The following is a 24,847-nucleotide window of genomic DNA, read 5'->3' as shown; positions in this document are numbered from 1 at the left end:
CAGACAAATCCTTAGACTTCATGGCTTGTTTATGCTCTGACATGCACTGTTAACTGTGGTACCTTATATAGACAGGTGAATGATTTTCGAAATAATGTCCAATCAACTGAATTTCCCACAGGTGGACTCCAATCAATTTGTAGAAACATCTCTAAGGATGTCACAGTATTTTCCTTAACTATTTATTGAACAAATATCAGAATCGGTACTCATCGAGAGGGGTCTCACCCACAACCTCTTCCAGCTTCTCCCTTCTAGCAGGCACTACAGAGTTCTTTCTGTCAAAACCGCAAAACAGTTTCTTTCCTCAGGCCATCACACTAATTAACAGCTGACCTACTTACTGATACATTGTTGCTATCCATGCTACTGTAAACACTGGACAAACACCTAACCACTACATGCCCACACAAAAACACACACACAGCATGTTGGAAGTGTCACACACACTGCACCTGTGTCTGCCTTTTTAGGCCATTCTTACATTGCTTGTAGGTTTTTTCCTTTTATTTGTCATTTTTATATTGTCTGTATTTATATTCCTTGAAAACATTTTTGAGAGCAACCAATGAGAAAAGCAAATTCCTTGTATGTGGTAACATACTTGTGCTAATAATTCTGATTCTGATTACAAGTGGAGCTGCTCCTGCTCTTTCATTTAAGAACATAATGACATTAGGGTCGCACCTAAAGATTATCATAAGTTCTATTGATATATATATATATTTTTTTTGATTAATGGATTAATTTATTGATTATTTTCCCATAAGGCCTTTTTTATTTTTCAATTATTATAAGAATTAATTTACAAAAGAAATGCAATTCATTAATCATTTAAATTTCAGTATTTTATTCATTGTTTTTTTAACAAACAAATATGATAAAGTATGCACTGCAGGACTTTATTAAAACCTGACTAGATAACTTCTTAAATTTCAGTTCACTTGCAAAATTAATATTCTTAGAAAATATTTCCGAAAAGACTAGTCCGGCTTGATCTGCATAATAATCTAATGCAAAAAATCCCCTTTTTCATCTATTAAGCAGGATATTTTATGTATTACGATATATTTACTGTACTAATTACAAACTCACCATTTGGTATTAGGCTGTGTGCACAGTCCATTGCTTGACTCAGTTGTGTAAAGGTAAATCTAATTACATTCCCACGGTACAACATGTTGCTTCTTTTCCACTGTTTCCCTTTGCAGCTACACCCCATGGTGTCTATGATGGATGTGCTTTAAAACATAGGAGAAATATTTTCTGTAATGTCACCTAGAGTTGGAAAATTCACCATTTGGCCTGGGAAAAGAGATCATCAGCCATGAGTAAGCCTGTGACAGTCCTTAACATTGTTTTGTCTTTTGTCATTAAGAGCCAAAAATGGTCTATTACTGCTCACATTGTTTCAGAGATAGTTACTCGTTTCTTTGTCACATTAATGTTAAATAGACTCGCTGTCAACATGCCTTCCAGATCAGTTTTTCTATGGATTAGTTCTGTCTGGTAGTGTAGCTGCTCCTAGGAACACTAATAAACCCCTGGATGTTGCGATCCAGTAATTTTACTCCTAGTCTTGAAAGCAGTACAAAATTCACATATAGACGCAAATAACCAGTTACAACCTCCCTCCACAGCAGAGGGGTTGTTCACATTTTCTTACCTGAGGCAGTGTCACAGACAGGGACACTTCGTCAAGGGGCGAAGGAGCCAGGGATCAAACCAGCAACTGCGGAATTGGTGGACAACCACTTTACCTTCCTGTGCTACAGTCGCACGATTACTGTCAAAATCAGTTCCCCTGATTAAATTAGCACTAGCTATAGTGCGACCATTTGTCATGTTCAACAAAATCAAAGTAATTCTTGATGGTTTTGTGTAGCATTTAACCAAGAGTCTTCCACCACAGCCTGATGCCCTACGCATTTAGCAACCAGCCCAATTACATAAATTATGTCATCCTTGATAACAGCAATGTTTCTTGTTCAACTACTGGAAAAAACATTTTAAATGATATTTTACATTCTCATATTCAGTAGCTTGGTAACAGATCCAGTAGCCAAATAATAGTTTTCACACACAGTCAGATACTTGGCTGAAGCACTTATCAGGGCACACTGCTTAGCAACTGTTGCTACTTGTTTTCACTGACCTGCAGTATGAGGCAACAGAATAGCTGAACATATCTCCAATGTGTGAAAATGCCATTTAAAATTTTGTAAAAGGCATTTACGCAGAGGAACATGTTGTGTGGCATGCTTTCACCAAACCCTTTCTCTCTTCGCATCTTGTTGCTCCAAAAGCTGGGAAAGCATATTTACTATCTTTATGTCTACTATGTCATTATAAAGGCAGAACATTGAATCACACAATTCTGTCTATTAGAAACAGTTTGTGCTATGTGAGGGACCTCCAGCTCAAATCTCTTGGATAATGAATTAAAGCTGCTTAGAGAACTCAAAGCTAATGTCGAACACACCAGACCACACAAACCAAAAACTTTAGAATGAACAAAACATCAAAATGTACAAAGATTGTATGAAATAACAATCCACGTCTTTACAGTGGGAATATGATATGCTTGTTTTTTAAAGCAATGTGTTCCCATTGAGAAAGGAAAACATTTTCAATGCCTCAATGTGTCCGTGAGGCTACAGAAGCATGACTTTTGATGGACATTGGTTTGAGCCATTGCACAGAGAGCGCCACAGAGTCTGTATAGCCCTTTTGTGTTCAGAGGTGTGACTTCAGAGATTATTTTGTTCGTCCAATATACATTAAACTACTCTGGGACATTTAAAAATGTAGATCACATGTTTACAACATTGAACATCAGCCCTTCAATTTCCAGCTTCAGACTCATCAACCTGTCTGATACTCTTTTTACCTCTAGAAGGTTCCTCACAAACTCCTCTTTCAGGATAACTCCTACTCCATTTCTCTTCCTATCTGACCCATGGTAGAACAACTTGAACCCTGCTCCCAGGCTTCTAGCCTTGCTACCTTTCCACCTGGTCTCCTGGACAAACAGTGTATCCACCTTCCTTCTCTGCATCATGTCAACCAACTTTCTAGCCTTCCCTGTCATAGTCCCAACATTCAACCCTATTGTTCTATATTCTTAGGTTTCCTCTTCTCTCTCTGCCTACGAACACACCTTCCTCCTCTCCTTCTTCGACCGTATACATTGAAGTGATGTATATTATACCTTTTAAATTAAAACAAAACTCAGGGTTTAATAAATGGTCTGCACTTAGCGCTTTTCTACCTATTGGTACTCAAAGTGCTTTACACTGCTTCTCATTCAACCATTTGCACTCACAATCACACACACTCACACACGAATGGGGGAGCTGCTATGCAGCTGGCTGACACTCATCAGGAACAACTAGGTTTGGGTTTAGTGTCTTGCTCAAGGATGCTTCTACATGTGACCGGAGTAGCCGAGGATCAAACCAACAACTGGGGGATTGGTGGAGCACTGCACCGCATCGTTGTTTAATAAGCAAGCACGATACTGATTTTAGGTGTCACAGTGCTTAAAGTGATGCTCAACCTTACTAAAAAAACAGCACACCAATTAAACACAACACCATGAAACACAGCAAGCAAGGATTTACATATTAATGACTGGTATAGAACCAAGTTTTTCTTATGTCTTGTAGATAAAGATTTTGTCCATCATCATTGGGGACAGAACAGATTGCTGCACACACAAGCTCACGCACATAATACGGACATTGTAGTAGGGGTTCAAAGGATAACGTTGGGAGCGTCTCACTCTGACATTTGTATTCTCACATACTGTACACCGCATAAAGTCAGGAGAATTTCAGAATTCCAGTGAATGTGTCTAAGGGACTTAAATTGCCCGTAGGTGTGAATGAGTGGTTGTTTGAGTTTGTTCTTTTTTCTACTGCAGACAATGAAGTTCCATTTACCTTGATCAACATACTAATGCAGTCCAAAATTAGGTTATGCTTCTTTTTTGCCAGACTAATGCCATTAAGTAAACAATACAGCAGCTGTGCTGACACAGCTTTGCACATTTTGTATGCAAGCTTTGCTCCCATAACCTTTCTAACATGCACTCACAGCCAATGATATTTGTGTTTGGGAGTTTTTCTTCAAACTGTTTTGTAACTGTTCATTGTGTGTATGTTTGAGTGTGTCTTTGTTAGTGTGTGTGTGTGTGTGTGTGTGTGTCACATCGTGAAGTGTCCGTGTTAAAGCAGAGTCTGTCTAGTTCTCCATATAGGGCGGGGTGTGGGAGGGAACTTGTTTGCCGCAGTTGCCAATGCAGCGATGGGGAAGCAATTCATTGCTGTCCCACAACAGTGACGCTCACATACACACACACACACATACATACACACACACCAACAAACACAGGCTCAATGAGTAGTGAGTCTGAGTGCTGCCAGAAAGCGGAGAGTAGTTTGAGGAGAGCACCTCCCAGCTAGGGAGATAGCAGGTTTAATCTCCACAAACACATACATATAGTCAAACACAAAGCTTCATAGACAGGCATGCAGCAAGAGAAGGAAAGGAGCATGGAGGTAAGGGCATTCATAGTTTAGTATTTACAAGTGATATGTGACTGAGAGGGAGAAACTCTAGCTCTGTGGGTGTGCATGTATGTGTGAATGTGTGCAAAACTGTGTGCGTACATTCGCTGCCAGCTCACCCTGCAGTCTGGGGCGTTAAGGAGCTTGAACTCAGAAAACAGAACTGCAGCAAACTCTCTCACTGACATCTTTTCACTGTGAGGTTTAAACATAAAGGTCTGTGGACCTGTGATTCACCCACTAAATCCTTCCAACCGTACATGTAAATGTGAGGTGATGTACTGTGGCTCTGTTCATGTGCCTGAATCTGCTTTGAATGTGACACAGTTTAGTAAAAGCAGGAGATTGTCATCTGTTGAACACACAAATAGCTGATGGTATAAAGAGTTTGTATTAAGTATAAAGTATAAAGAGCGATGTCATACTAGAGCAATGATTTTTTCACACTTGCTCACAGCACTGTATTATGTTAGTCAGTTATGATGTAACTACCAATGGGGTAATTATTGTACAGCCTTAGAAGTATGAGTATTACTTGCTGTCTTTCCTTTATTTTTACTATTGTGATTGAGATACTTTCGAGTTTAAGAATGTACCTATGTTTTGAAGCATCACATATAGTGGGATTTTTCATTGTCTTGATATTTTGCAGATTTGACAATCACAAAACAGAATTTAAAAAAATAGCTGTTAATTATCATTATTGAAAATTATGTTTAGTGGAAAGGTCTGTTGGCACCTTATGTTTTATTTAGTCAACTCCCCTTAAAACTGTAAATCTGTTAGATCAGTAATGGCACCAGTTTTTAGTATCATGCATAATTTATTTAATGAGGAAAACCCATATTATTTTATTGCACATTACATTTCATAGCGTCTCATATTCTATAGATGTAACAAAATGAAACAAAACTGAAACTACATTTAGAGCAGTTGTTTGGTTTGTATATGGGTTCCTTAGAGTAAGAGCAAAGATCTTTTGGAATCATTCACTTTGAAGATGGACTTCCTGACTTAATATTGACTTTCTGTTAATTGCTGTAGTTGTGTGCACATAGTTTTCCTTTGCCATGAGCATACTCTGACTTTCCTTAGTTACCTTCCAATAAAATGTTTTAGACTGAAACTAAAACTGCTAGAACTTTGAAAATAATATTTTTTCAATGTGTAAATTTTCATTTGAACCTGGCTAAATGAGAAATTTATTCCTGAATTCCATGTGTATGAATGTCATTTTTTTGTGTATGATGCAATGCTAACATAAGAACAGGCTATATTGAAGCAGGTTGGTTGGCAGCATGTTTTTGTCTTGGGCTTTGACAGATTAAACCCCACTTTACTCTTGTCTAGACATTTTTTTTTTACTTTTTGGTTTTCAGTCTACTGGTCTGGCACCTGAATTCGGGGAATTGTCCATTCACACGTTATTGTCATGTCATGAATCTTCCTTTGAAGCCTTTGGCAGCCATAGAGTGATGAGCTGTCACTCACAGGAGTGACATACCAAAGTGATGTACTGTGGTGACTGTGGTGCAGGAAGGTAGAGCGTGTGTCCACCAATCCTGCAGTGGACGGTTTGATCCCCGGCTTCTCCAGTCACATGTCGAAGTGTCCTTGAGCAAGACACTGAACCCCAACTTAGTTGCTCCCAGCTCCCCCATCGTGAATGGGGGATTAAGAAGCTGTGTAAAGCGCTTTGAGTGTCAATAGGTAGAAAAGTGCTATATAAGTGTAGACCATTTACTGTGTGAGTTTGGGTTATTTATAGGTAGTTTTGTATCCTGCAGTTGAGCTCATAGTTCTAGTCAAGCAGTAGGTGTTTTTGTTTTCCATTATGAGTGCTGTGCTGCATTTTACAATATAAGCAATCATTTGTTCATAGTACTATTATATAAAAAAAACTGTTTTTTATCTTGTCTGTTTACCAGCCAGTTTATCATTTGTGCAGAGGAACCATTTATGATAACAAGTGGGAAATGCATGTTGACTCTACTTGTTTTGTCCTGCAGCTTCACTTTGTGTGCTCCAATGAAGTGGCCTCTAGTCTATTCATGCTTTCTCTCTCTGCCTTCTGCCTCTCCCTCTCTCTCTCTCTTTGGCTCCTTTATCATATCAGAATGCAGGTATTGTTCAGAGGGGAAAGCCCCATTTGTTTCCTGGGCTTGATTTAGGGGGATATAGGAGGTAGAAATGCGTGGTAAAGAGATATGTGAGACAGTTTTAACCAAGTTAACATAACAAGGAACATTTGTTGTATTAAGAGAGCAATATTTCTTTAGTTTTATAATTGTATGAAAGTTTTTTATTGTGTGTATTCTTAGTACATTACAAACAAAATTAATAACTACAATATACTTTCAAACATATTGAGCTATTTATTATTATTGATTATCAGTAGTAGTAGTACTCTGTCCAAATCTTATAACATCTGAGTTTCATCTTTGCTTTTATTCATTTAGTAACTCAGGAATATACCCATAGACACGTTTTTGTTATTTACCTTTGTTAAATGGAAATCTTAATATGTTTAGATTTCCAAAGATAAAAATAAGATTCTGTATTGTGGACAGGAAATTTACTAAGATTGCTTGCTTCTTTTTACCTTGCTACTAATAATGTAAATAGCACTGAAGAATAATGACTCACTCAGTGTTATATTCAGTATCACAGTTCCATCTTGTGGTGCAGTTTGAAAAATGCAGGACTGTACTGTGTACTGTTGAAGCAGTATGCAGAGAACACATAGGACCTGCAAGGGCCATGATATTGTAGCTACTGCTGGTGTGTCATGCTCATTTATAGTGCTGCATGAGTGCTCAGTGACTCTGTCTTATAATGGTCCACAGCTCCCCTGCAGTATGAGGAATGAAGTTTAAAACAACTATGGCAGGGTAACATGTCATGGGACTGTTTTTGGCTACTGAGTTTAGTAGAGGAGAAAATTTGCAGGTGCTTATGCCAAAGTCAGACCTAAAGTATCAGCGATCAAGTGTGTTAAACTTGTCCTGTTACTTCTCCCGGTCATGCAAATGTTATTTCCTTTATGGAATGTAATTTATTATTAGTGTCTATACATGAAACCAGGAAAAGTACTTTAAGATTCCATAGTTTTTTTTAATTATGTATACATGGCTAATTGCACTTAAGATGTTGCACTGTAAGTGGTGTGATAAAGCACTGGAGAAACACTATCCCTACATACAATAGTAGCTCATCATAGAAAGACTTGCATGTCATGCTAGCAGAAACCATTGGAATGAACTCTTCTGTATAATACCATGTCCTGTTTACACATGATGCACTTTCATAATCATGAATAAATTGAAAAATCACACCTGCCAAGATACCTTTGTGCTGTGAATACTGCACGTGCCACTAAAAGTTGGTCATGCAAAAGCTTGGCCAGCTGGGGTACTCTGAAACATAAAGCGTCAGAGAGATTGCTTGGTTGGCCTTCTGCGTTAAGTACAACAAAAACTAAACGCTGTAATACTATGATACAGTATATAAAACAGTGACAATTCTTTCTTTTCCAAATGCAAATTTAAATCAGTTAAGGACAAGTAATACAGAAGACTATTCTCATAAGTTACTACTATTAATGAAATGAAATGAGACTTGGGGAGGAGAATGTTACTTTGACCTAGAGATAGTGGGAAGAAAGTGAAAAGAGAGACGGTGGATACTGCTGACAAAGGGAAAGAGACAGGGTTAGGGGGGGATTGGGTGTTAGTGTATTTCTGTATATTTGTGTCTGTGTAAGAAAAAGCCCTTATGCAAAACATTGCATTGAAGCGTGAAGCCTTTTTCTAGCTTTTTTCTTTGGTCCTACTGATGCTTATCTCCTCTTGTCTTTTGAAGCTAGGCACTACAACAGATTTAACTCCGTTTTTTCAGACATGTCTCCTATTGTCAAAAGCCCAGAGTGCACACCAATGCTTTGCCACTGCAAAGTTGCCTGCACTAACAACACTTTGTCTTTGATGTTTGGATGCAAGGTAGGTTGCACTGCTTTCTTTGCTTTAAAGCAACTTTGTGAGGTTAACACTTTTTCAGTTTGAATGCTAGTAATGAACTCTGTCGTTGGCTGGTTTTTTATTATTATTCTGTGTTTTTATCTGCTTCATTGGGGTTCTCTGCCTGATGGAAGTAAGAATCTGATGTAGTCGGATTATTGGTTGTTTCTTTTTGTAAGATGATACATGAGAAAGCGATTTAAAGACAGTGCTCAAACTGTTTTGTATTGGCATATCCAATCCTGAAGCTGTTGTAATGCTTACTGGGGCTTATTGAGGCAATATTTACAATTGCTGTAATATTTTTTGCATCCCTATACTGTCCTGCTTAATTCATCTTACTAACAGGTCAGAAATGCTGCTCTGTGCTTAATGTGCCTTAATGTAATCCAAAGACCCTGCTCTCCACTACTCTCTTTCCTTTGTATGATCTGTGTCATTATTTTTCCTTTTCCTTGTGACAGGGCTGAAGAGTTATTTATATAATTTAAATTGCGGAAATTTAATCTGAGAGCTTTTTTAAATTGTGCTATGAACCCTACCTTGGCGGCTTTAACTCAGTTGGTAAGTTGGGGAGGGTTGCGTCAGGATGGGCATCTGGCATAAAAACTGTGCCAAATCAACATGTGGACAGTGATCTGCTGTGGCGACCCCAGACTCACGGGATAAGCCGAAAGGACAAAAAAATATAATAAAAATAAAAATATTTAACACTAAGAGAAATTCTCAGTCAAAAAGTCTTGTAGTTTATTCTGTTAACCTAACTCTAACTCCTTAAATAACCTCACTGTTAATTTAAGGAACACGTGCATGCAGTATAATAATAACCAGCCCAAAAAACCCATCAGCTCTGCCATGAATTTAACATGGATTCTAATTTTACAATTTTATAAGTTCTCATTCTTTAAGTTGAAGTAGTGCACAGAACTACTTGGAGATTCCAAACTAATTTGCGCAGAGACTCTGAATCTGCCCTTGGCCATGCCACCCCACATTTGCATCTCATCTTGACTCTGGTTGGGGCTGTAGTAGATTCCAGAGATGAGGCATTCGTGCTGTGGAGCATGACAACACCACATGATTGTAGCTTTGTGCTCAACACAACCAGACCTACCCCACAACTATTATAGTGCATATAATAAAACCTAACGCTGACAGGTGTTGTACTACAGGATTAAAGGTACACTGTTTATGGAGTGCTGGCTCGATTAGGTTTAACCGAGAAAATGTATTTGTTGACATTAATTAATAATATTTAATTAATTACTAAGAAGTTGAATGCAAGTCAACTATTTTCAGTGAAACAAAACAAAAGAACTGTAAAGACTCCAGCTACTATTATTAAGTGTTTAGTTTTGCTTTATTTGATTTGATATATTTTACACAGCTGGATCATCCAATCTCTTCAGGTTAAATATACTTTAAAAGGTACACCGCCAAATTTCTTACTATTACAATTAATTACTTGGCAGAAGGTTTAATCCAAGGCAATTTACAGCTAAGCAGCAGACCCTAGGGACTACCAACTGAGCTACAGCAGCCCCCCAACATCCCACAAAGTTGGATTAAAGTAAATAAAAAAGTAAATAATTGTAAAAGCATTTGAACCATAGGTATTTTGTTTTTCCGCATGTTAAATCACAATGAGTTTTTGATTCATTGTTCTTAAAAAAAAAAAAAAAAAAAAATATGGAGTCTTAAAAAAAACCAAAACGTTTTGTCCAGTTTTTATTTTTATGCATCACTTGCTGAAAGTTAATATTTTTGCCAATATATTGCAGAGGGAAAAAGGCTGTTCTAAGCATGTTTGTTTTATATTTAAAGGATAAATCCTGGTGAAACGTAACTCCCAATATTTCTCACAGGAGTATTGAAGGCCGAAGCTAAAATGTGTTGATGGATCACAATAATCATTTAAATTAGCTCAAAGATTTATGGAAAAGAAGCAACCTAAGTAGGACAAGCTCTGACATCCGATTCTAGAGATACTATACTTGGGGATCCCTTTTTGAAACTTGCAGGAATTATTTGATGAATATTTTCCTTATAATTGTGATGCTGCTCAGATGGCTACAGTGTTCAAAATAAACTTAGGATGTATGCAATTTTAGTTTTTTTTTTTTATTTTTTATTTTTTTTTTTTTTATTTCATTCCTAATCAAGACTCTTCTAGAATTTTGGAATGCCACTTCCTTCCCAGATTTCATGATGCTTTAAGCAGTGGTTTTGTGAACTGTACAATAGAGCCTCCTCTTATTTAGAATTTCAAAGATGAAAGTTATCAAACTGTCAAGATTTTGGTTTAAGCGTGGACCCAAGTGAAGAGACGGCAAGGGGGAGGGAACTGATAAACAGGTTTTATTGAAAAAGGCTAAAGGATTAACAAACTCGCTCCTGAGAGGAGAACACAAAAGAAAACAAGCCAAGTATCAAACATGAAACACGAGGATAACTAAACTGAATCATGAACTGAGCGAACCAAAACCTCGGACAGGGATCTGAAGCCTAAAATAAATCTGAATGGATAGACCGGGAAAACTTAAACTAACAAACAGGTAAATGCCAAACAACTTACACTGATGAGAAACATAAACCACTAAAATGGAATGAAAACATGGATACGACAAAGAACTTATAAACGGGAGCACAGAAACTAATACAGGAACTCAGGGGAGGCAGACATGAACAAATTGAACACAAAGCACTGGCAAATAGAAAAACACAGAAGCATACCTAATACCTGAAATAACCAAGGCCAAACAAGTGGAAATTAACAAGAGGCTAGATCAAATCACTGAATGAAACAGAAGGCAAACCTCAAACACAAAACCCGGGAGCAACAGGCAGAGAAAATGTCCAAGCAACAAGAGTCCCGAGAGCAAGAGTCCATGAAATATACATACAGATGTGGGGTTGGTGAGGGTAATAACGACAACGAGCAAGACAGTAACCACGATGGCAGAGACCACATTAACAACGACACAGATCTGGCAGGGGAGTGAAGGGAAGACTGAACTTAAATAGAGGGTGGAACAGGTGCAAACAATGAGGGACAACGAGGGGAAAGCTGGGGAAAGGAACCAAGGCCACCAAGGAAGTAGGGAGAAGGGCTACAAAATAAAAGTCCACAGACAGGAAGTGCAGAGAGATCCCGACACAAACATTGTACACAATAAGACTGCAGCATTATCAGTAAGATAACTGGGGAAGATAATTTCCAATGGATACTCCGGGTTCTTCCCACAGTCCAAAAACATACATGTTAGGTTAAATGGTGACTCTAAATTGCCTGTAGGTGTAGTTAGTGTGAATGGTTGTCTGTGTGTGTATGTCTGTTTTGGACCAGAGATAGACTGGAGACCTGTCCAGAATGTATCCCACCTCTCACCCTATGACAGCTGGAATAGGCTTTAGCCCCCCCATGACCCTGAACAGGATAAGTGTTTACAGTGAAATGGAAAGCAAATCATATATTTTAATTTCAGACTTTATAAATGGAAAAAGATGTCCCAGTAGTGCTCATTATACTGTATTAATTTGGTTGTGTAACATTACCATGGATGATTTTTACCTGGTGCTGTAATGCTGTACATTGTAGGTCACCAGGCTTCTCTATGGCTTGAGGTCAAATGGTTGTTGATTGGTGCAAATATGGTCCTTAGCTCGGATCATTTCATTATTTGGTTGTTTAACCTGTTTTACGTCATCATAGCAATTCCACTGTTAGGGTAAGTCCTAATGTCCTGTACATTAATGACATGTGAGTATTATTAAAAATGTAGTTATGAGTCAGTACAGGTGATTTTTATAAAGATGTGCAGCAGAACAACGACAGATGTACACTTGATATTGAGCTCCAAATCGAAATCCAGCATCTATGGAGAATATTTTATTTGAATTGAAAATGTGCTTTCTTTCCCACTGTAGCAGAAAAATCTTGAAATAAATACCACTGCTGGTGTATAGTAGTTTCTACTGATTGACTTTAGATTGGCATTGAATTATGTCACAAACTCCGGACAATTAAAAACAACTTTTGGCTGATCTAAAGTTCATCCACATTTGGCAAAGCTTACATTGAAGCACTGACTTACAATAAAATGCATTTTAACCCAGCGGTAGCTGTGTGTGTCAGTTGTTGCTAGGTTGCATGTATAAAAGGTAAACAGGCAGACAGATCCTATCACTAATCTGGCTACAGTGCTGTACCAGGGGCTGCTAGCTCATAAGAATGGCTTATAGTCACAGTGCATGTACTATGTTAATTCATCTACAGTCCCTACATGTGTTGTACAACCCCAATTCAAAAAAAGCTGGGCCAATGTGTAAAACGTAAATAAAAATAGAACGCAATGTTTTGCAAATCTCTTTACCCATATTTTATTCACAATAGAACATAAACAACAGATGTTGAAACTGAGATATTTTACAATTTCATGGAAATTATTAGCTCATCTTGAATTTAATGGCAGCAAGATATCTCTAAAAAGTTGGAACAGAGGCAACAAAACGCTGGAAACGTAAATGCAGCAAATCAAAAAGCAAATGGAGAAGCATTTGACAACTTTTGACAACTTAAATTAGGTTAATTGGAAACAGGTCAGTAACATGACTGGGTATTAAAAATGAGCATTTCAGAGAGGCAGAGCTTCTCGAATGTAAGGTGGGCAGAGATTTACCAATCTGCGACAAACTGCATCTAAAAATTGTGGAACAATTTCAGAAAAATGTTCTTCAATGTAATATTGTGAAGACTTTGAAGATCCCACCATCTACAGTATATAATATCATCATAAGATTCAGAGAATCAGGAGGAATCTCTGTGTGCAAGGGACAAGGCTGAAAGTCAAAACTGGATGTACCTGACCCTCTAGCCTTCAGGTGGCACTGCATTAAAATGGGCATGATTCTCTACTGGACATCGCTGCATGGGCTCAGAAATACTTCCAGAATTCACTGTCTGTGAACACAGTTCGCTGTGCAATCCATAAATGTAAGTTAAAGCTGTATCATCCAAAGAAGAAGCCATATGTGAACACGATCCAGAATTGCCACTGTGTTCTCTGGGCCAAAGCGCAATTAAAATGTTCTGAAACGCTAAACGCAAAACTGTTCTGTGGTCAAATGAAACAAGATTTGAAATTCTTTTTGGAAGATGTGGATGTTGTGTCCTGCGGACTTAAGATGAGAGGGACCATGCAGCTTGTTGTTAGTAGACAACTCAAATGTCTGCATCTGTGATGGTATAGGGTGCATTAGCGCCTATGGTGTAGTGAGCTTACACATCTGAAAAGGTACCAGCCACGCTGAGAGTACATAGATGTTTTAGAGCAATATATGGCCCCATCCACACAACATCTCTTTCAGGGAAGACCTTGTATATTTCAGCAAGACAATGTGAAACCACATTCTACATCCATCACAACAGCATGGCTTCACAGGAGAAGAGTCCAGGTGCTGAACTGGCCTGCATGCAGTGCGAATTAAAAAAAAAAAAAATTGGTGAATCATTTAACGAAACATACGGCAACAAAGGCCCAGGACTGTTAAACAGCTTGAATCCTGCATCAGACAAGAATGGGACAACATTCCTCCTACTAAAACTCCAGCAACTGGCCTCTTCACTTCCCAGACATTTACAGACAGTTGTCAAAAGAGGAGGGGATGCTACACAATGGTAAACATTGCCCTGTTTCAGTTTCAACATCTGATGTTCTATTGTGAATAAAATATAGGTTGATGAGATTTGTTAATTATTGCATTCTGGTTTATTTATTAATTTCGTTTTACACGTAGTTTAAGCTTTTTTGAATTGGGGTTTATATATGAAATAAACAGTGTATTGTGTATTATGACTCAAAAGTCACTCCTTATAAGTGACTAATGAATCATAGGCCATGAAATGCTTATGTAAGAAGGCTATATTTTCAGGTGTACTTGTAGTTTCTATATTGAGATCCTCTACCCTCCGGTTTGTTTATCCTTGGTGAGGCAAACAGCAGACGTAGCTGCAGACACCTGCCTTATCTCCCTGTAGCACAGAGTGGAAACAACATCTGTGTTTGGGAACTGCCTATACAGCTTAAAGAAGAAAGACACTGCTTCTACCCTCTTTGTGTCCATGTCTCTTGAGAGGACAGCTGGGAACAAATGAGTTATTTACTATGTGAGTCTGTACGTGCAGAAGAATCTGGTGAAGTGTTAATTTTTGTGGACAGGGAAAAGTTGGTCGGGGTCAATGAGGAGAAGATATCCAGAGCGGACACGGAGAGGATACTAAATGAAATGTTTCCATGGTTCTCACCTGGAAAAGAATGGATGATCAACAAGTTCTGTGTTTCTCGTTACGTGGCTTTTAGTCTCATCAACACTAAATATTAACTGGAGAAATAAGAGAAAGAGATGGGATTTGAATGCAGTGTTTGAAAAGGCAAAGGTTTTTCATAGAATTTATGGTTATATTAGGGTTATTTTTAAGTAGTTTTAAGTGAAATACCGCTTTAACTAGAGGATAGATTGTCATGTCTGTGTACAGTTTCAAAGTCAGAGGAGTGTAGCTTTATTAACTTTCCCTCACGATATATGTATAAAATAGCTGATCACAATAGCAGATTTATACAATCTTCCAGAACATAAAATAGCACATGCACTATGGAAGTGTGTAGTAAGCAAATAATTGTTGGGGGCACTGCCTTGATGAGCTTGATTGTGTACTAAACCACATTCTCAGGGAGGGGAGAAAGAGAATTTTAGACCCTGTTATATCAATATTTGAGACCACCTCTAAAAAACTGGTCTTGCTTTGTGTACAATATATGGCAAATTCTGTATCCATGATAAATTTCTTTCTCTGTCAGTATACAAAAGTTGATGTATTGATCTTCTAACGATGTCACTTTTAATCTGCCCGAATATAAGTACTACAGTTTCTGCAATGTGTATATGAGTGCCATGTATTGCCCAATTAGAACTGTAGAATAGGAGCAAGGCACCACATACACAACGATGGTGAGCTATACACAGAAGACATTTTCGCCCCATCTGCTATATTGCTAACACAGCTTTAGTCTGTAACCTATATTATGCAACAATGGGAGCAGCTTCAACTAACACTGAGTGCAGCCATAGTAATAGCAATGTATTTAACTGGCCTTTACTTAATGATAAAATCAAATTAAAATGTTCATGCGATTGTTTTTTCTTTAGCTTCTCGAGCTGCAGCTCAGCTCACCACTGAAGAACAAAGTGTTAATGAGTAGTGAGAAATATATAGTAAGGGGATGACTTAAGTTTAGCTTACAGTCATAATGAGTAAGTCATTGTATAGTCATGTCAATATTGTCATTTCAGTGGCCCTTATTAACATTATCAGTTGTGTTATTAACATGATTTTTAACTATCAAGCCATGTTTCTTTATTACACTCTTATTATTACAGACAATTTTTATTCTTCTCTATACATGTTATGACATCTTGTGTCGCAAATCCCCAAACGTTTTTACATTTACAGATTTACATTAAAATTAAAAGTATAACAGATTTACAATGTGGCCTCAGACCTTATACCCAGTGTATGCATGTGTATCAAGATCTCCATCTAGCTTCACATTTACATTTAGTCTTACGCATTATACATTTAAAATAACAATGCTACCATGAAAAAAAATGAAAACTTGCTCCTAAGAATGTGAATCTTTTGTCACCTCACCTCATTACAGTAAAGGTAATCCATGCACAGAAATACAGTTCAGGCAAAAATACAGAATTAACTTCTCTTTTTGGAACCTCCAGTGGCTGATTTGCCACTGGCCCTGCATGGTGTTGTCCTAACATTATGTCCTCCCTACGTTTCTGTGTTTAACCATCCTTAAAAAATAATTGTTAGCACAAGGGTGTTTCACTTAATTGTACTGACTTGTTTGTGCTGTAACGAGCCACACTCTTTTTTTGAAGATCATTTTTATTTTATTTTTATTTTTGTACGGTATATTTTTTAATTACTGTTCAGTCATTTTCAGTGTGTACTGGCTTTTTAGGGGCATGCCATTCCTCTTTTGCTAGATGATTAAGTCAATTCTTTCCTTAGCACCAGGCTAAAGCTTCAAATTCGCAGTATAAATTTAAAGATTTGGCTGAGAATTTGTGCTATATAAATAAAGTTAAGTTAAAATGAATTACGGTTGTCCCACATAAAAAATGGTACAAGCATGCACCTGAATGCAGCTGTTGTAATATGTATACTGTATATACTGTACATGAAATGCAGTAGAGAAATAGAAGTTGTGTTATGCTGTAGTTCAGTCTGTATCACAGAGTCCAGTTTAACTGTTCATGGGATGATATTCAGATTTTTCCTCTGTCTCTACCCATCTGTGACTACCCCTGTGAATACATATGTTTTAGTTTGTCATCACCCTAACAACATCTGCATGTATTAACATTTACTGTGTTAGTACAGAATCGCACATTACTTTACTGTTTGTACCAATGCATGTGAATGAGCTTCTTAGCCTGGTCTATAGGAGTGTGCTGCTTGTGTGTATGAGACTTTGGATGTGACTTATTGTTCACTAACTCAGTTTCTGAAGTCACACCTGTTCTTTTTGATCTTGGTAGTTACACATGGTCCTATTGCTTTCTCCAGAACAGGCCAGCAGCAGTACAGGGCTCAACCCCCAACAGCCAGGCACCACCCTGCATGAACCCTGCCTTGATGAACGCTCCCTGGGTGAGAGATAGGAGCAAATGGGTAGTTTCTCTTCACCCTGTTGGATTGCACACTGTATCATTGTGGTAATTAAAGAGGTGCCATTGTATAACCACAGCATTTACCAATATGATATGTGATGTACAGCATCTAAAATGTTTGAGAAAAAAAGGATGCAATGGAAAATGTTCATTTTATCACTAGACACTAAATAACTGCTGCTGACTTTCACACCTATTTCTTATCACTGCAGTGTATTTCTATGGTTTATTATTCATTATCAGTTGGTTTATATGTTAACCAGTCATATACTGTACCAGTCATACAACACACAAACGTTTTAGTATTACAAGGATTCACAAGAACCTTAGTTATATTTTCATCTTCTAATGCTGGATAAATTACTTGATATATATTTTAAATAAAATGTTAACACATACAAATGTTGACAGTGAAAGAACATAATATATTAAGAAAGAAAATCTCCTGTTAACAGTTAGCCGGTAAAACTAAATTCATAAGGGAATCCTACAAAAACACTGAAAAGCATTTCAACATTTCATTTGTTTTTGTACAGAATCTACCGTTTGTGTACTAACTCTTAATACATTTCAGTGAGCAAGGAATGGACACAACGTAAGAAAAACAATATGATCAGAATCTTTAGCCCAGCAAAAAAAAATAAAATAATAATAATAAGTAATAATTTTGAGAATTTTGGAGGAATTTGGAGTATGTCTTAACCCCTCACATGGCAGCGCACTAAAACTAGATGTGAAAGTGTAAGGAAAATCACTTCCTGGCCTCAGGAACACCTCTGAAACCCACTGGCAGTAAACACAAATGCTCAGGCTCATTTAAAAGGGATTGAGATGAAGTGGAAGATAAGTCAACATTTGAAAACCAGGCACCAGTTTGCAGAATATTATGTAATTTCACTTTTACCTGTTTCCAGGTTCTTGTTGTGCTTACGTTCCATGTAATGCACAGATTATACAAATGATTCATCATCAGATCAGTGGACATGATATGGTGCCATTAAGGATTCACATTTAATTTCTCATATATATATATTTCCCATATCTGTATTTTAACTGCATCTTTAAATTCTTTATAGCCGTTCCAATCAAGGCACTCTCAGTCTTTCTCTCCTCTGTCTGTTCCTCTCACCCAGTGTCTTTTTAATCTCTCTCTCTCTTGTTTTTTGTCTTTTGTCATTTATAAAATACGGCATATAGGTGATGGGAAACGTACTGATCGTGGTTTCTGTTGTTGATTTATAAGGTTTAGGCAACAACCACAAGAGTCAGCAGTTATTTCAGATTTAAAAATGCATCTTTTCTAATCCAGTTTTCATGGGGTTTGAAGAACTGAAATAACTGGATAACCTGATCCATGATTAGGACATTTAGCGTCACTCATTTGATCTTGGATCAGTTAAGCCACATACGAAGAATAATGGCAGGGGGCTTCTCATTTTCTAACAATTACAGTTTTAATAAAAGGACAGATTATGTGACATGGTAGTAAACATGTCCCTGTGCCGACTTCTTTAAAACTGTGTGCTGGCATCAAACTGAAAATTAGTGAATATATTTAAAAGAAAGTCACATTTCTCTGTTTTAACAGAGAAATGTTATCTTTGTATGTAATATGTTATCTTTGTAATATTTACTATCTAAAATAATTTGAAAATTATTGGATTCTCATTTTACTTGTTTTTGGATTCTCTTGTTCCAACTTTTCTGAAAATAGGGTTTGTTTATATTCTATGTCTAAGACACTTCTATAATGAAGAAGTCAATTCTGAATTTAATTCTGTACATAAATTCTGTACGTGCAGCAAATTCAGTTTCAGTTAAAACTGTAACAGCTTTATGTATCTGGTGTTTCTCTGACTGGCTCGGTATATTGCCAATGTCTAATAATTTTACTTTCTCTTTCATCAATTTAATTAACTGCATTCTTTTCAAAATTAGAATGTACAGTACACTGATCAGCCCCAACAATAACACTGGTGGTCCTCATAATATCATGCAGGATATGGGTCAGCAAGGCCTCTCTGATTGTGCAGTTCACAGGCCCAAATGCAATAAAATGTTATACAGTATGTGCAAAATACAACATACTCCAATACAAGTATCACATCAGATCATGTATTTAAGGGGCAACTTCACCAATTTTCAACTTGCTCCCCATGGATTAAGTTTAGGGTGTACAATAATGCTTTTAAACTTAAATTAAAATGTCTCTCATCTTCTGCTGAAAAATGCCTCCAGACCACATCACTTTGAGGAACTTTGAGTTTAGATTATGTCATCTCATTGCTTACACTAATGAGTTGTAATCTTGGTCAACCTGCTATTCTGGAATTCTACCAGATGATATTATCTGAACTCCTAATGATGTAAAACTCCTCCGAGTGATGTTGTTAGAGGCATTTTTTAGCCAGAAGAAGAGAAATATTTTAAAAAAGGAAAGTGAGAGAAACGTTTTAAAGCATTGTTGTATATTGACAGCCTAAACTAAAGCCATGTTGCAAGCTCAAAATTGGTGAAATCGTGTAAAAGTATTTTATTACTTTTACACCAAGTAAAATTTGTACTCCTATTTAATTAAAAAAAAACTATTTAATATTTTTTATAATTAAACTACCAGTTGATGGTGTATAAGCATTCCTCATCAATATCACCAACCTTTACAAATTGTAATGTGAATGTAGTTTTGTATAATAATTGGACAAAACAGTTATAGTAGACTTACTTTTTGACTCTCTCTTTGTCCATTTTCCTCTGTCATTGCCCCCCCCCCCCGCTCTCAGCAGTACCACTACCAAGAAGATGACTCACCTCCTCTTGACCATGGATTCCCACGCCTCACCAATGAGGTGCGCGCCCCCGAGCTTGTACACGTGTCTGAGAAGAACCTCTCTGAGATTGAGAATGTGCATGGCTACGTGTCCCACTCCCACATCTCTCCTCTTAAGGTCAGCACCTTAACGTATCTCACAAATCATGACCCTCTAACCTTTATGCCGTGCTTTGCCCTACTCCATTGGTCTCTGTAGCAAACCGGTAAAACACAGTAATATCAGTTGTGGAGCAATTATAGTTGAATATGAATTAATTGAAACCATTTTTATGGAACAGTAAGTGATATGAAATATTCTTAGTTTTTACCCTTCTTTATTACTATTTTCTTTTCATTTTTGCACTTTTCTGAACCTCCAAACCAGTGGTGGGGTAATTTGGATCAGTTTGTAGTTTCTGTCTCTAAACAAATGAGAAAATGATAAAATGCCATATTTACATCCTTCCTTTATTATTTCTATGAATTTATTTTAAGCAAGTGAAAAGCCTTAGGTCATTAATGCAGTTTTTGTTTAAGAGCCAGTTCAGTTGGCAGATAGTATGTTGGAAAGTTGTGAGGTTATATTTAAACCAGTAGAGGGCAGCTTTGGAACTGGAATGGGTCTTCATTTTATTGGGGGCAGTGTCTGAGATAAATGTTTTGTTGTTTCTGAAAAGGAACTTTATAGGCTGCCCATTTTGTGCAAGGTGGATGGATCTACATAAAAAAATTTAAATAGAAAAGGTAAAAACAAAAATCAACATTTATATATAAACATTTCTTCGTGTACATTGCACATTAATTTCCATCACATGTACTGACATATATGGTTGGTACAGGTCATTGGTATTGTCATGAATTAAACCACTGTATGATTAATGAGATTGGAGTCTTTTAATTGGATGCTTTGCCTTGACTTTGATTCAGTATAAACCTTGGAGGGGCTTGTCTTTAAATGCTGTAACTGTAACTCTCCATCATTACGATCTCACAGTTTAGCTTAGCATGTGCAATGTTTCTGTTGATGCACAAGTGCACTGATTGATAAGTCTACTGGTTTACATCATGGTACAAGATATCACTTTACACTAGGTTTTTAATGGGGACTACTCACTGTAATATATATAGTATGTATCCTTGAAACATGTTTTCTTTTATGTTATTATGGTGTTTATTGTTTATATCAGTATTTATTGATACTGTAATAATCACCATAAAACAATAGAAGGGTGTAGTAATATTTTTGTCCATATCACCCAGTCCTGCCTCCACTGGAATAATAACTATACTTTATGACAAGAGGTCACATTAGACATTCACAAGTCTGCTGTTTTCCATCACAGTACCACAGTACAGCTGCTTCCAATCCCCCCCACTTAAAAAAGTGCAGTGTATCACTCCTTGGGGCCTCCCTCATAATTCTCTTTCTGGCATGGTCATTGCAGTCGGTGCTCTAAGCAAATTTATGCCCATGCCATATTCCTTTCACTTCTCAGTATTTAATTTACTGTACTTCTATTTAATGACAAGAAATTGTATTTTATCCACCCTCTGACTTTTGCTTTTTTCTCCATTCTTTTTTCCAGTTCTTTATCTCTTCATGGTGTAGATTTTGGCCAGGATACTGTTTCACCAAACCTTTCAGACATGTGTATTTTTACTGCCATCTTTTAAATGCATTCACTACACTCAGATGATCTCTACCTAATTGTGTGACTGTGGAAACCAATCGAGTGATAATGCTTAAGTGATCATTTCTAGTAAGTTGTAGGTGAAGCTTTATGCAATCACTTCTTTTCCCCTTTATATTTTCAATTAAGATTACTTTGTAAAAATCTTTGTTTTCTCTTTGACATTAACAAGTCTTTTTTTGTCCAAAAAAGGCCCAATTAAATTTACAATGAGTCAATGTTGTAAAAAACTAAGAGGTGAAAACTTCTAAGGGGGTTGATTATTTTTCATACCAACTGTAAAGTGGGACTGTGATGGAAAAAAGCCGATTTGTGAATATCTAATGTAACATCTTGCTATGAAGTATAGTTAATAACCCAGTGGATGTTGGGCTGGGTGATATGGCCAAAGATATTACTACACTATACTATTGTTTCGTTTTAATTATTACAGTATCAATAAATACTGATATAAACATTGAATACCATAATAACATAAAAGAAAACATGTTTCAAGGATACATACTATGTATATTACAGTGAGTAGTCCCCATTAAATAGGGATGTCCCGATCAAGTATATTTGACCCAGATCTGAGTCCTTTAACATTAACATACAGTATACAGAGTCTGAATTTCACTTTTTAAGAGTACTTTAATTTACCCACAGTACATGTTCATTAAATATGTATCTGTATTTCTGATTTAGTGTATGTTACTAAATCTGGCAGGGTTTAATTTTCAGAAGCTAATTGATCCAAATTTTGTAGTTAGTGGTTAAACATTAACTGGGTAAAGGAGTAGCTGTGGCCCCTGGACCTTCTGGTCACATGTGGATGTGCTGTTGAACAAGAGAATGAACCCCCAGAATTACTGCCATCAGGTATGTGCAGCCCTCCAACAACTATTTCCCATGGGGATCATTAAAGTATATTAATATACAGTAAATAAATGGTAAACGGTCTGCACTTATATAACACTTTTCTACCTGTTGGTACTCAAAGCACTTTATTCTGCTTCTCACACACCCATTCACACTCCCAAAACACACTGATGGGGGAGCTGATTTGCAGCTGGCCAACAATCAATTAATTTGGTGGGGAATTCCTCGAGGGAATGTCAACATGTGAGGGGGAGCCAGAAATTGAACCAACAACCCTGGGAGTGTTGGATGACTGCTCTACCTCCTGAGCCACACCCCATAAGTCCATAAGTAAATAAATGTATAGGCCTAAATGATAGATATGAAAGAAAACTGTGACAGAATAAAAATTATGAAATGGGCATGAATGGATCCTATAGAGTTATGAACTATCATTGTCACTTTACATGCAGTTGTACAGTAGTGTTACAAAGTTAAGCATCTTCTATCACAAACAAGTCTTTAGCTCCATACGGACACCAACTACAGAGACACTTTAACCATCAAGTTACCCACACAATGAATATGTCAATTAGTGACAGCTGATAAGATATGTTGCCAGCCATGTTTGTCATTTTAACCAGTAGATGCAGCAGTCAGCACTGGCTGTAATTGAGAAGCAGAGTTGAGATGCAAACATGTACTTGTTAGTTGTTTGTTTGTTTGTTTTAGTATTTATTTAAATAATTATTGTGGCCCAGCCCTTGGTGGAGACATGGCAGCGTCTCACTGATGATGTCCATAGGAATGTCTCAAAGTGAATTTAATCATGGTTTATACGACAAACAGTAGTTACAGAGCTTAACTTCCACAAAACCATTGCCAACCTAATGTTCAAATTGTTACAAATATATTTTGTTTGCTCTAGAACTCTGTATCTAAAGCATTCTCTCTGTAGTGAGCACATGTGCAGTATTTATGTGTATTTTCTCCCGGGTAGGAGGCTCTTCCTCATTGACAGACATGCAGAAAGCAGAGTGGTCTACTCCCTCATCCTTATCTAATCTTAACCCCATTGAATATTTTTTCTTTGTCTTTAAACTCAACATATGACTGGGCAACCATCACTAATGCATTTTTATCCTGATGGATTAGACTCCCCTCTCTCTCTCTCTCTCCCTCTCTCGCTGTCCACTCAAGTATACTGGCTAGTGAACTTGTCTTTCGTTTCTTACCTGCAGCCTGCACTGGTTACCCGTTTTGATCTTGCATACCCGAGTGTGGCCACAGCAAACTACATGGCAAGTTTTTATTTTATTTTATTTGAATATTTTGTTTATTTTGCTTGATCTCTGGGAAATCTCAGACCTCTGCATTTTCTGGTTTTATTGAAAACTATTCCCTTGTTTCTGGGTGCTTTTACCCAGATGGTTGATATCTTCTAGCTGCTGCATGGACTTTGTTTTGGTGTTGTCTTCAATCCACTGCCTGAAGAAGCAGCCACTGGCCTTTTTTTGTTACACTCACACTTGGTTCATATAAACCCATGTGTACTTGTGATCCATTTGCTTGCCAGCAAATCCCATATGCTTGTTGTGTTACTGTGATCTGGTGTTAATTTGTCCTCATTAATATTCATGTGTTAGGAGTTCACAGTATCCAAGTTGTGTATTTCAAACCTACCATTGTGATTGAAGCTAAACCTAAATAATTAAGCATAAAAACACTAAAATATTTAGACCCTAATATCAAGGCAATGTTATATTGTATGGGGCGATATTCCTATGTTAATTCAAGAGCATATTTTTCAATTTGAGAGTATACTTTAATGATTCATATTTTGCCCTATACCCACGTGAATGCATGTATGGTACTGGGCTCAGCATTAGCATTATCCTGTGTATCTACAATGAGTGAACATTTAGGAGAAGCTTAAGGCTGCTGTTTTATATTCTGCGTTGTATGGTCTACAATTGAAAATGATGCTCTTGAATTAAAATAGGGAAATCCCACCATAATATTGTAGCCTAATAGGTACTGTGTCTATCACCTCTGCTGATTCTTTACTAAACATATTTCACAAAACATCATTTGGTTAAGGTGTAAGTTTAAAATAAGTGCAGGGCCTACTGTACATAATAAATCTGGTGCCTTTTCAGAAATCTAAGGGCT

The 24,847-nt window shown here is 37.1% G+C and overlaps 1 protein-coding gene across 27 annotated transcripts in view; it reads left to right on the top strand.

Annotated features, from left to right (window-relative positions):
- Positions 1–24,847, top strand: part of dlg2 (discs, large homolog 2 (Drosophila)) — a 232,740-nt gene that overhangs the window by 104,466 nt on the left and 103,427 nt on the right. For 11 of the 27 annotated variants that reach the window (XR_010912255.1, XM_067494164.1, XM_067494163.1 and 8 more), the window contains 3 exons: positions 17,232–17,315; positions 20,116–20,280; positions 23,917–23,976. Coding sequence is in view for 26 of the 27 variants with exons in the window: in XM_067494164.1 (XP_067350265.1) it covers positions 17,232–17,315; positions 20,116–20,280; positions 23,917–23,976 (309 nt within the window). In the remaining variant the exon portion in view is untranslated. Of the gene's footprint in view, positions 1–4,359; positions 4,563–8,455; positions 8,570–17,231; positions 17,316–20,115; positions 20,281–23,916; positions 23,977–24,847 lie in introns of those variants that run through there. The other 16 variants (XM_067494167.1, XM_067494170.1, XM_067494158.1 and 13 more) reach the window with 11 other exon arrangements.

Source organism: Channa argus, chromosome 24, assembly GCF_033026475.1.
Source record: "Channa argus isolate prfri chromosome 24, Channa argus male v1.0, whole genome shotgun sequence".
NCBI classification, from domain to species: Eukaryota; Metazoa; Chordata; class Actinopteri; order Anabantiformes; family Channidae; genus Channa; species Channa argus.
The sequence above is the reverse complement of the archived record's forward strand: the minus strand, read 5'-3'. Positions and strand labels throughout refer to the sequence as shown.